This window comes from Chrysochloris asiatica, unplaced genomic scaffold (genome assembly GCF_000296735.1).
Source record: "Chrysochloris asiatica unplaced genomic scaffold, ChrAsi1.0 scaffold00277, whole genome shotgun sequence".
Lineage (NCBI taxonomy): Eukaryota > Metazoa > Chordata > Mammalia > Afrosoricida > Chrysochloridae > Chrysochloris > Chrysochloris asiatica.
In genome coordinates this window covers 1,810,782-1,824,531 of record NW_006408795.1, presented here as the reverse complement: position 1 = coordinate 1,824,531, position 13,750 = coordinate 1,810,782, and the positions used below count along the sequence as shown (strand labels likewise).

Below are 13,750 nucleotides of genomic sequence, written 5' to 3'. Positions count from 1 at the left end.
ATATATATCCTAGCCTCTATGCCTGAAATGATGGGCCCATTTTGAAAAGAGTTGTTAAGGTGGAACTAAGGTGTAAGGATTAAGGTGGACTTAAGGAATAAAGATTACAGTGAAACTAAGGACTAAAGATGCCCCCACGTTATTAGAGGGTATGACTTAAGTTACTACCCTTAGTTTCCCCATTGGGTGGGTATGGTCTGGCTCCAATTTATGGGAACATGTGTACTCTCTTGTCCTTGATATTTTGCACCTGGCTCTTTACATCTAACTGCTAGTTTGTCACTTTCAGTGCAACACCTGATCTGATTCATCAGCACCTGCAGCCTCGTGCATCAACAGCCTATTGTCTGACCTGATGATTTGGGTTCCTCAACTCCTGAGACTACATAGTGAGAAGACTCCTCCAGAATGATCTCTGAACTATGGATTTCAGTCTTAAAAACCTCCACAGTAGTGGTGGTGGTGGTGGTGGTTACGTGCCACGGAGTTGGTTCTGACTCATAGTGACCCTGTACAGGGTTTCCGAGGCTGTAAATCTTTATGGGAGCAGAAAGCCTCAGCTTTCTCCTGCGGAACAGCTGGTAGTTTTAAACTGCTGACCTTGCGGGTCGCAGCCCTTAGCCTCCATATTAGCAGGAGTCATTTCTTTGGACGACTGCGAGTTCTGTGAGACATTGCAGCGTGTTGCAGAACCCTGGGACCTGAGGAGTGGTGGCTGATATGACAGCTTGTGGAGTGGTAGAGCATGCTGAAAAAGTTAGACATGTGGGCTATCTCTAACCTCCATACCGCATAGGGATCAGTCGAAAAGAAATTATTCGTGAACATACTCAGGAGTCAGCTACCACATCTACATGAGCCACATCCACCCCTCCTACAACTACTACAACTGTACAAAGACCACAACACACAGCTGTACCACTTCATCCATAATAGGCAAAGGCCAACACCAACCCACCCAGCCCTCAGCTACTCTACAGAAACACAAACAGAGAACTGTGCACACATTCCCATTCTCTCCCACACCCACGAGAAGATAGGTGGTAGCATCTAGACGCTGGAAACTAGAGAGCAGAGTAGCACACCTGTCCCAATCACCCAGAAACACAAACAAAATAAAGAAAAAGCCTGGGCCAAAAATGGCAACATCCAATCGGACAGTAAACACAACACTACTACAATCTCTCAGAAACAATACACAACCGCAGTTTAAACAAACAAACATGACAAGTTGGGCTCAACTAGTGATAAAACACAGAGCCAGAAAACCCTCTGACAAAGAAATGCAACTGAAACTACTTGATAAGGAACTTTTTAAAAATTACATTTACGTTCTTTCAATGAACTGAGAGAAACTCAAGTAAAACAGAGACAAAATTTAGAAAACCACACACACACACACACACACACACACTCACACACTACAAGAATTTAAAAAAACCCACAAAGACCAAAGCAGAATCAATGGAAGGCAGATTTAGCAAAATTAAAGACAGATCTCTGTAAGAGAATCAATCAGTAAATGACCAATCAAGATTATATGGAGAGCTCCAATGTAACAATGACTGGGAGGATGACACAGGACTGGTCACTATAAGTGTGAACTGAATCAATGGCACGTAACAACAACAACAAGCACAAAAAGACTCTTTGAGGTAATTAACGAAAACGGAGTACAGAAATTAATGTATAAAGTTTAATAACAATTAGGTTTTTCTGTTTAAAAAAAAAACATACTGTTTAAGATAAATCCATAAGTTAAAAAAAAAATATATATATATATATATATATACATATGAAGAAAACCTAAGATTTAAGACACAATCAATAGGAATAAGTTATCTGTGATCAGAATTCCAGAATAGGAAGACCTCCACCCCCCAAAAAAAAGGCATAGAGAAAACTGTCAAAGAGCTATTAGAAGAAAACATCCCTAATATCATTCATGAAAGAAGAGAAGATATGCATTCAAGAAGCTCAGTGAAGCCCAAACAGGATAGACCTCAAAAGATATAATCAAACTTCTCAAAACCACAGAGGAACCCTGAAAGTAGCTTGGGATAAATGAGAGATTACCTACAAAGGAGAATCACTCTGATTTCTCAGCAGAAACCATGCAGGAAAAGAAGGCGATGGAATGACAAATATAAAACCCTGAAAGAAAAAAGAACAAAAAAAAGGCAACCAAGAATTATATATGGAGCAACACTGTCCCTCACATATAATGGTAAAAACTAGGACATTCTGAGATAAACAGAAATTAAGAGAATTTGTAAAAATCAAAACAACCTTAAAAGAAACATAAGAGTTTTTTGGGCAGAGAACCACCAACAACAACCTACGATTAACGCATATGATAACATTACCAATAAACCAATCCAAATATAGAAGGATCCAAAGCAGAATAAACCTCTAAGAGTGAAAATAGAGAACCAGAGACATCAATTTACAAATGGTAACAACTACCAAGCAAAAAGAAAAACATAAATGGTGCAAAAATAAATAAATAAATAAATAAATAGAACTTCCAAATGGACAGGCAGTCAAGATGATATCAAGATAGAAAAGACTGTTTTAAACTTAGAAAGAAAATAATAAATTTGAAGAAATGTCAGAGAAATAAAGTCTGATAAGTCTTATCAAAATAAAAAGGAAATGATAAAGGTCTGCTAAATGGCGCTGTGGTTTAATGCGCTGGACTGCAAAGTTGGTTTGAACCACAAGGTCGGCGGTTCAAGCTCATCAGCCGCCACTCAGGAACCCTATACAGGGTCTCTATGGATTGGAACTGACTGGACACGACACTTAACAACAACAAACAGGTTAAAAAAAAAAAAAAAACAGCAATGAAGGAAATGATAAGAATTCCCATTTCAAAACTGAGCCCAGCACAAGAAATTTATACGGAAAAAATAAATCATCAACACCACACACACACAAAAATCCCACAGCAGAATAACAACAATGATACCCAGTGATAATTACACTGAAAGTAGATTAAGTGCACCAATTAAGTACTCATCAATATGTTATCCTATCGGAGACACATCTTAGAAAGACAAAAATAAACTAAAAAAGCATTTGATGGAAAAATATACTAAGCAAATGGCATCAAAAAATAGCTGAAGTAGCAATGTTTGATGAAATCAACTGTGAGCAAAAACAAGACATAAGTAAGGATATTATATAATAATTAAAGGGTTAATTCAATAAGAAGAGAAAAGAGTCATAATAAGTATCTTTGTATCAAATGAAGCTAAAAAACCAAATGCACTATCATCAAGTTAATTCAGACTCAGAGTGACCCTGCACAGGGCATCAAGGATGGTGAATCTTCACAGCAGCAGACAGCTTCATCTTTCACCATGTGGCTAAAGGGGTTGAACTGCTGACCTTGCAGTTACCTAACTCACATGCCAGAACATCAGGGCGCCTTCCAAATAATAAGAGAGGCCAAAAGTATATCAACAGAATTGAAAAGAAAAAGAGACAATTCCACGATTGCAGTTGTTATTGTTAAGTGCCACTGAGTCATTACTGAGACATAGAAACCCTGTATAGGACTTCCAGGCAGCGGCTGGTAGTTTTGAACTTCTGACTTTGTGGTACACTGTCCAGAGCTGATCCTACAGTGCCACAGCAGAAGCCCACAATAATAGTTGCTGTTGTTGTGAAGTGCCATTGAGTTGGTTCCGACCCATAGCAACCCTGTATAGGGCTTCCAAAGAGCAGCTGGTGAGCCTGAACCACCGACCTTGAGGTTCAAACCAGCTTTGCAGGCCAGCCGTATTAACTCACAGCGCCAGGTGATGGTTAATATAGCACTCTCAACAATGGGCACAACAACTACAAGGACACTCAACACACAGAAGAACTACACAACACAATCAACCACCTGACCTCACAGGCACATGGAAAACAATCTACCCAACAACAGCACTAGATACATTGGTTCCTGAATGCACATGCAACATTCTCCAGAAAAAAGCACATGTTAGGTCACAAAGCAAGAATCAATACATTTTAAAACATCAAAATACAACAAAGCATCTTCTCAGATCACAACATTATAAAATCAGACATCAACAACAGGAAGATGAGGGGAATGCAATATAGAAGATTAAAATACAAAAATCAAACCAGAATGAAAACACAACAAACTAAAACCTTTGGGACATAGCAAAAGGAGTGCTCAGGGGGCAATTTATAGTAACGAACACACACATCAAAAAAAGAAGAAAAGCAAAAAACAAAATCTGGTACTAATATTCAAGTAGAAAGAAATAAAACAGGAAATAGAAAAATACAAAGAATCGACAGAAGTTGATTCTTTGAAAGGGCTAATAAAAACGGGAACCAGTGGCATATTTCACCAAGGAAAGAAGTATAATAATACCAAGTTGAGAAGGGATGGGGAGGTGTGTGGAATGCCACTAAGAACCACAGGGAGGAAGTAGGATAACTGTTGTGGCATGGAGGGGATTGCAATCACTGAGACAAAACAACACGTTACTATGATTTGTTGAATGTGAAACTGATCATCTTGTCTATAAACCTTCATTCAATTAAAAAGAAAAGAAAAAGTGGCTTCCAAGGGGCCTTTAAATTAAGACAAAAAGGTAAACTCAGAAGGCTAATGCAACTGTTTTTATGGTTTCCAAGGGGTAATATGTTGTTAGATTTTCTCAAAAGACAAGATGATCACAGGGGCTTATGAAGAGAAAGTTTTAAGCAAACTGACCAATGCCTTGGTGAATGGCCAGGCAACTTGTACTGAGGAATTCTTTTCCATCACAATGCTCATTCTTTGAGGGTACGAAGGGCTGTCCACTGAGAATTCTGTAAAGAACCTTATCCCATCCACTCTACAAACTTGATCTTGTCCCTCTGGACTTGTTTTTGGTCCTCAAAGAACATTTACCAAACAAACAAACACATAATTTGAGTCCCTTGAGGATGCCTAAACTTCCATTTTGATGTGGTGAAAACTGAAGAGTGCAGAATTTGGGGGGGCAGTATATGAGAAATAAGAAAAACTGCCTTTAAAAGTATAGACCTAGATGGAGGATATGTTGAGAAACAATGGCTTCACATTTTGATATTTCTGTTTAATAAATGTTTCTACGATTTTGAAGCAACACTTTTTGACTTAACCTCATAGGTGCAGAGAGGGGTCATTACCAAACACCTTAAGGAAAGGAGGCCCAGGACCCTAGTCTTGGGGACACCAAGGTCTACTGGGACAACGTAATTCATAAAGAAAATGTTTTACATCTAACTTTGGTGAGTAGTGACGGGGATCATAAAAGCTGTGAGAAATCATCTAAAGAGTAACTGGGTCTCTGCGCCTCAGGAACAAAGAAGAGTCGAGAAAATCAACAATACATACAAACTAGTGGAGAAAATCAACAATACATACAAACAATTAGTCTATTGCACTATGTGAACCTCAGTCTCTATAACTCTGAGACTAGAACTACATGGTGTCTCCTACCAAGTGTTCTGAAAGGGACCACAATAAAATGTCCTGGCTAAAGTGCTAGAGAACTGTGAACAAAACTCAAAATCGTAAACTAACAACCCCCACGACCCCTGCTTATTGGTGGTAAGAGACTGATGGAACCCTCAAGACTATGATCCTCAGTCAACTTTCAAGGTTGGAACTAAACTTTCCCCTATGACTCAACTTTCAGTCAAATGGCAGACAGGACTATGAGGGGCACAATAATAGCACCAGGAAGGTACAAATTCCTTAAAATAAGCAACCATACAATATCAAAAAGGCAGCATCTGCAAAGAGGCCATGTTCAGAAGTCAGGAAAGGATTAGAGAGAATAATGAAGGGAAACAGGAAACAAGGGAGGAAGAGGAATGTGTGCTCTTACACTGTGAGGATGGCAGTCAATGGCACGAAGCAAGATGTGTGTCGATTGCTGAAAGGAAAATCCCAAGTGGCTGTCAACTTTCACCCAAATCATACACACACAAATTTTAATAAGATAAAATATAGGACCCCTCTCCAAGAATGAATCTCAAAGGGCACACATAAGCAGGCATGTACACTTGCTGGTGACCACGTTGGTCTACATATGAGTGGAGGGCGTATGGGAGTGGGGGGTAGTCAGTAATGAAAATATGGACTGAGATCGACCACATTCCATAGACTCCTGTCGACCTTGAGATGAGAAAGAGGAAGGGCTGGTTGGTCTGAAGTTTGGGGAGACTTGGGAACTCCTGATCCCATGGGCACTGACCTAGCCATGAAGGGCTAGAGCTGAGAGTGAAGCGTCCAGCTGCTGATATGAAGTTGTGTGTATGTGTGTGTGTGTGTGTGTGAGACACACAAGAACACCCAAACTTTCAAATAGTACACATTTGACCTAGCTTTGATGGCTTGATAACCAGAACTCAACTACAGAAAGAGAAAGAAATTTGATTAATGGAAACAAGTACAAATGCTACAATTTGATGAACTTGACCTATTTATGGATGTGAACACACGGTGACCCTGCACAGGGTTTCCGAGGCTGTAAATCTTTACGGGAACAGAAAGCCTCATCTTCCTCCCGCAGAACAGTTGGTAGTTTTGAACTGCTGACCCCAAGGGTTAGCAGCCCAATTTGTATCCACTAAGCTACCAAAGCTGTTATTGTTGTATGCTACCAGAATAGTAGCTCAAAAAACCAACTGAAAAGGAAGGAACAAGGCTGAAGCCTTGCCCCTTGGTATACAGGGTTGACAGGGCTACCTAAAAAGGGGGCAGGGGGTTATAAAGTCATGAAGTGGTTGGCTTTCAAATTATCAAGAGGCAGTTTACTTTCAGAGTGTGCAGGGGAAGGTAGAATCCCTACTGGGTAGTTTTCATCTTGTCTAGATGGGTCTGGTGGAAGGAGATGGGGATAAGATTCTTATGATTCAATAGTGAGTAGTTGTTACCATGACTGTAAAGGTAGACGTTGTATAACATAAAGGGGGGGGGAGGGGTAGTTAATCTTACATTCCAGGAACAGAGGACCCTAGGACCATGAAGAGAGAAGAGCCTAAGCAGAGTGCGGTACCCTAATCAAAGAAGCAGTGACACCAGAGATGGAGGCAGAGATGAGGACATGGATAAATAAAACAGCTGAGGACTCTGCACTCATGGAAAGATAAAGCCTGGCTTGCAGAATGTGCCCTTTGGTTGTTTAAATGATTATATATTCCTTAGTGTTTTTGTGTACAACAAAAAAAGAAGAAAAAAGTAAAAAACAGGGAATAGAAGCAAATACTGTTAAAAGATGGTGCATGGAGGGGATTGTAATCATTGCAATGAAACAAAATACGATAGGATGAGTGTAAAACTGATGTTCTCCCATGTAAACTATCACTCAATTCACAATAAAAGCTTTTTAAAAATAAAATATAAATAACACATAATAACTCAATAAAAAGTCAACTCAGCAGTATAGGATGGGAATAGGTACATAGGTCCAGTGTGAAAAGATGAAAGTTAGACAGAAAATGCATTGCAGAAGAGCCAGCTGGAACAAAAGCAAGCACAGAATTAACCAAGTAAAGGAACTCTAGGCAGACAGCACTATGTTAAAACAGCACAAACAAAAATGATATGTGAAAGGAATTCTAGGAAGCTGGGCATAACTGAGGAGGCAAATGAGAAAGTAGTAAAACACAGGAGTTGAGTTTCCAAATTATTCCATAATAATTTTGTGTTAGATGATATGTACTGTGGAGCTGATTCCAACTCATAGCTACCACATAAGACAGAGTAGAACTGCCCCATAGGGTTTCCCAGGCTGTAATCTTTAAATGAGCAGAGAAATCGCAGGGTATTTTCTCCTGCTCAGCTAATGGGTGGGTTCAAAGTGCCAATCTTTCAGTTAGCAGCTGAGCACCTGACCACTGCATCAACAGGGCTCCTTGAGTGAGGTAAACCTAACAATATCCTGGGTGACAGGAAAGAAATTTGTACCAACCTTTATTAATAACCAAAATAATATGTATAACAGCTGCCAGACATACAATGCCTTCAATATCGTCAGAAGTAACACAAGTCTTTAATTCATCTAAGAATGATCTGTAAAAAATTAACAAATATGATTTAATCAGTAGCATATAGTACTTTATAAAAAATAAGTATAGCCACAGTACATCAACAATGAGCTTCTTCCTTATTTTCACTAAGTGTGCCAAATCAGATGTTGCTAGAAAGAACAGCAGTACTATGGTAAGTGAATAAGAGCCCTTGTATACCCTTAATACACACATAAAAAGGACTTGATATGTTCTTGAGAGAAATTCAGGTACCAAAGATGATGCTTTTAAATTTTTTAACTGAACATAATATCACAAGCGGTTAGGTATCTGGAAAACTATTCAATTTATATTCAGTCAGTCCTGTATTTGCCACCCAAAAACACTAGGATGTTAGCCAGGTGGCAAATGGTTGTAGAAATGAATTACAAATGGTATGTAGAATTAAAATTATACTGGTAGTTAGCCTAGTTGATAGTTTTGAGAATATGTACAATAAGTATTTTACTACATGTTGATATTTTCAAATTAGTTTCCACTCACTGAATGTTAGTATGACAAACATAATCAAGAGTATTCAGATAATTATATTGTATAGATAATTAGAGTTTCTCTTCATGTAAAAATTTAATATAAATACTTTTGATCACTGGTAACATTTGAAAAAATTTCTATTGCTCATAGAACTGAACCATAAAACCTTTTTAAGGATAAAAAGAATCAAGTGGAACTGCAAAGAGAGAGATTAAAGCTGCAATAAGAGTTTTAGAACAGTAAAAAGAAAACTACCTGACCACATTCGAGGTCTTTATTATTATTCCAATTAAGCATCTTGAAAATGGTGGGAGGTCTCCAAGACACTCTGGTGGGGTAAGCTCTTCTATATCAGAAGCCTAAAAAAATAGTTTCAATCATTAATTTGCAATTTGAGAATCGGTCAATTAACCATTTTATATTGCTTTTGGTTTTCTTCAACACTTGAGAAAGGTCTTCCAGGAACCTGAAACAACACTGTTTATTAGTTAAAACTTCTACAGTATATTATTCAGTTATACAAAAATAAAGAAAAAACATAGGCATTATCTAATAGTTTTTGACATTATCTTCTATAAATAATACGATCTTATGCTAAGTAAACTTGAGATGTTTAGTCTCAGCATTATAGCTACATAATTATTTGTTGGGGGGCTCTGCTGAGCACTGTAGGATGCTTGAGTAGAATCGCTGGCATGCAACTGCTAGATGTCAGTCCTGTCCCCCAAGCTATTACAACCAAAACGGTCTCAAGACACTATCAAATGGACTTTGGTGAAGTTTGTAACACTGGTCTAGAGCCAATGGATATTATCACTTGGATCTACTCTCTTTATTATGTTGTTAAGTGTCATCGAGTCAATTACAACTCATAGCAACCCTGTATTGGGTCCAAACCTAGTGGGTCTGAACTACCACCCTTGTGGTTAGCACACCAGTGCTTATCCTACAGTGTCACATGAGGATTCCATGGGCTTTATTATAGACCTTACAAAATTCCACAAGAATAGAGTTTTCATGGCTAATTTTTGGAAAATAGATTATCAAGTCTGTCTTTCAAGGCATGTCTGGGTGGACTTGAACTTCCAATCTTTCAGTTAGCAGCTGAGATTGATAACGCTGTACCACTAAGGAAGAATTCCATATGTGCTATACCACTCCCAAATATATAAAATGAAAATTGGCAGAAATAAAGAAAAACAGACAAACCTACAATCATAATGTTGAACATTCATGTACAGAATACACACACACACACCCCACTAAGAATATAAATGACTCTAGATTTGGTGGTAAACAGTTGTGTGGCAAAGGATGGGAAATTAATCCTACAAAAATCCAGACACCTTCTACCTCAATGAAATTTTTAGGGGTCCAGTAGAGTCACTCCTCAGAAACCCTATACAGGGTCACTAGGAGTCAGAACCTACTTGAAGGCACTTACTTAACAACAACAGTGGTGTGAAGCATGTTGAGATATTCCTTGAAAAGCGATAGATACAGGTATTGTATCTGGCCTCTTTTACAACTAAACAAAAGGCATAATGACTGTTGCACCTCTTTGAATATTGGAGGCATCATATGCTTTATGTGGGTGTGTTTTGTTGTTGTTGTTACATGCCATCAAATTGGTACCGACTCATGGCAAGCCTATACACATCAGAAACAAACACTGCACAGTCCTACGCTAATCTCACAATCATTGCTATAAGAAGCCTACTGCTGCGTCACTGTGCCAATCCAATATGTTGGGGGGGGGGTCTTCCTCTTTTTTGCTGACCCCCCACTTTACCAAGCATGATGTCCTATTCCAGGAACTGGTTCCTTCTGAACATGATCGAAGTATGAGAGACAAAGTCTTGCCATCCTGGTTTCTAAGGAGTTGTACTCTTCCCAATATAGATTGGTTTTTGCTTCTGGCAGTCCATGGTACTTTTAATATTCTCCTTCAACACCATAACTCAAACACATCAATTCATCAGACAAGAAGAAAGCAAAAGGTCATTAAGAAGACAAGAAAGAAGGAAAACACCAAAATGGATGTCAGAAGAGACTGTGACTCTTGCTCTTTAACACACAGATAGTAAAGCAAATATAAGAAATGAGGAGGTAAAATGAACAGAAAATTTCAAAGGGCAGCTCAAGGAGACAAAGTCAAATGTTATAATGAAATGCTCAAATACTTGGAGTTAGAAAATCAAAAGAGAAGAACACTTAGCATTTCTCAAGCTGAAAGAACTGAGGGGAAAATTTAAGCCTCAACTTGAAAAAAATGGACTCCAGTGTGGCACTGTAGGATTGGCACTAAACTTAGAACCACAAGTATGGCAGTTCAAATCTACCAGCTGCTTCTGGGAAACCCGATACAGGGATGCTATGAGTTGGAACTGACTTGACAGCACTTAACAACAATGAGCAAAATATTGAAGGACGCAGAAAGCATCAAAAGAAGATGGAAACTGAAGGACAGTAAGTAACAATCTGTGGGATGAAAACCAAGAGCATTTATAGCTGTGTATGGAGGAAATGTCAGAAGAAATCAAATATTTTACAAGACATCCGTTATGTACTCATAAAGAAAGTCTTCTTTTTCTTTTTGTTAACATTTTATTTTGAATTGATTAAAGGTTCACAGACAAGATTATTATCTTTATATTCAATAAACCATATACCTTGAAAAAAAAAGAAAAAAAGATGGAAGGAATACATAGTGTCGCTGTACCAAAAAGAAACAGTCGATGTTCAATTATTCCAAGAGGTAGCATATGATCAAGAGTCAATGGTACTGAAGGAAGAAGTCCATGGTGCAATGAAGGCATTGGAAAAGAACAAGGCTCTGGGAATTGATGGAATACAAATTGAAATCTTTCAACAAACAGATGAAGAACTGGAGGCAGTCACTTAGCTATGCCAAGAAATTTGGAAGACAGTTACCTGGTCAACTGACTGGAAAGAGTTGTATTTGTGTCCATTCAAAAGAGAGGTGACCCAACAGAAAGCAGAAATCATTAGATATTAACATTAAAATCACATACAAGTAAATTTTGCTAAGGATAATTCAAAATGGTAACAACACTACACTGACAGGGAACTGGCTGAGATTCAAGCCAGAGTCACACAAGGATCTGTAGCAAGGGATATCATTGTGGGTGTGCTACTACAGCCTATTTATCAAATGACTCAAAAAGCTGGTAATTTTGAGTGGGCAGAACAAGAAAAGGTTCTGCAACAGGCTATTGTGCATGTCACTCTGCTACTTGGGCTATCCAACAGTGTCTGAAATATCAGTGGCAAATAGGGATGCTATTTGTAGTCTTTGGCAGGGTCCCTGTTAAGGGGACACACTGCAGACACTTAGAATTTTGGAGTAAAGCCTTGCCATCTTCTAAAGATAACTACTTTCTTTTTGAGAAACATCTTTTGCTTGTTATTAGGCCTTAATGAAGACTGAATCATGGGCCATCAAGTCACAAAATGACTTGAGCTGCCAGCATTAACTGGGTGTTATCTGGTCCACCGTCCTAAAACTGGACATGCACAGCAGCACTCCATCATTAAATGGAAGAGGTTTATACAAGGTCAGGCTCGAGCAGGACCTGAAGGCAGAAGTAAGTGAATCAGGAAGTGGCCCAAATGCCCAAGGTCTCCACTCCTGTCAAATTATCTTCCTGCTCCCATTTTACATCTATGACCTCATGGGGCATTCTGTATGATATGAGGAAAAGAAAACTCATGCTTGATTTACAGATAATTAGTACTGTGGGTTAATACACTAGACTACAATGTAGGTTTGAACAGCAAGGTCGGAGGGTCAAGCTCCTTGGAAACCCTATAAAGGGTCACTGTGGGTTAGAACTGACTCGATGGCACATAACAACCCCATGCACAATATGCAGGTGCCACTCAAAAGTGCACTGCAGCCACTTTCTAGAAATTCCATAAATAACTGTGGTAAATGAAAATCCTACCAGTGGGCAGAACTTTGAGCAGTGCACCTGGCACTTTGTTTGGAAGGAAAATTAATATCCAGATGAGCCACTCTATACCGACTCACGGGCTGTGGCCAATGGTTCACTAGATGTTCAGAACATTGGTGACAGGGAGGTGAGATGCAGGGAAAAAATATGTGAATAGACGTCTCTGAATGGGTCAAAGACGTACAGATATTTATTTATGATTCACGTGAATGCTCACCAGTGGATGATCTCAACAGAAGAAGATTTTAATGATCAAATTAACAGGATGGTAAGTTCTGTGGAAGCCAGTTTTCTTCTTTCCCTAGACACCCTTGTTACTGCACAACAAGCTCATGAGAAAAGTGGCCATGATGACAGGGATGGAGGTTATGCAAGTACTCAGCAACTTGGACTTCCAGTCACCAAGGTCCACTAGCTTACAGTCACTGCTGTGTGCCATCAATATGCTAGCAGCAGAGAGCAACATGGAGTCTGAAATATGGAATCATCAGTCAGCACCCTGGTGGCAAGTTAATTACACTGGACTACTACCATAAGCAGCTCTGGCAGCGCAGTTGTTACAAATCAGACTGCTAACCTCAGGGTCAGCAGTTTGAAACTACCAGCTGTTCTGCAGGACAATGATGAGGCTTTCTGCTCCCGTTAAGATATACAGCCTCGGAAGCCCTGTACAGGGTCGCTATGAGTCAACACCGACTCCATGGCAACAACAACAATATGGAGTATAGCATATTGTTCTCTCTGGTAGCATAATGGTTATGAATACAGCTGCTAATCTCAGGGTTAGAAGTTCAAAACTACCAGTTGTTCCGCAGGAGAAAGATGAGGCTTTCTGCTCCCATAAAGACGTACAGCCTCATAAACCCTGTACTGGGTCGCTATGAGTCAGGACCAACTCCAAGGCACATAATCACCATAACCACCACTTTTACCATGGAAAAGGCACTGTTTAGCTCTTACTGGATAGACACTTATCCTGGATACAGATGTGTCTTCTGTGCACACAGAACTGCTGCCAAAGCTACCATCTTTGGACTTAGAGCAAATATTAGTATAAAATCATAAATATTTTAGGCTTTATAAGCAATAGTCTCTGATGCAACTGTCGAATCCTCTTTTTTTTTTTTTAATTAAATGTTTTTATTTTGGATTGAGTGAAAGTTTACAGGGCACATCATCAGCTTCACATTCAACCATTCATATAGCTT

General features: G+C 39.1%; 1 protein-coding gene across 1 annotated transcript in view; it reads right to left on the bottom strand.

The window, feature by feature from the left end:
• NCAPG2 (non-SMC condensin II complex, subunit G2) overlaps positions 1-13,750 on the bottom strand; it is a 98,060-nt gene that overhangs the window by 8,529 nt on the left and 75,781 nt on the right. The window contains exons 24-25 of the mRNA XM_006874430.1: positions 8,821-8,924; positions 7,974-8,074 (exon numbers count right to left, since the gene is read on the bottom strand). Of these exons, the coding sequence (XP_006874492.1) occupies positions 7,974-8,074; positions 8,821-8,924 (205 nt within the window). The remainder of the gene's footprint in view (positions 1-7,973; positions 8,075-8,820; positions 8,925-13,750) is intronic.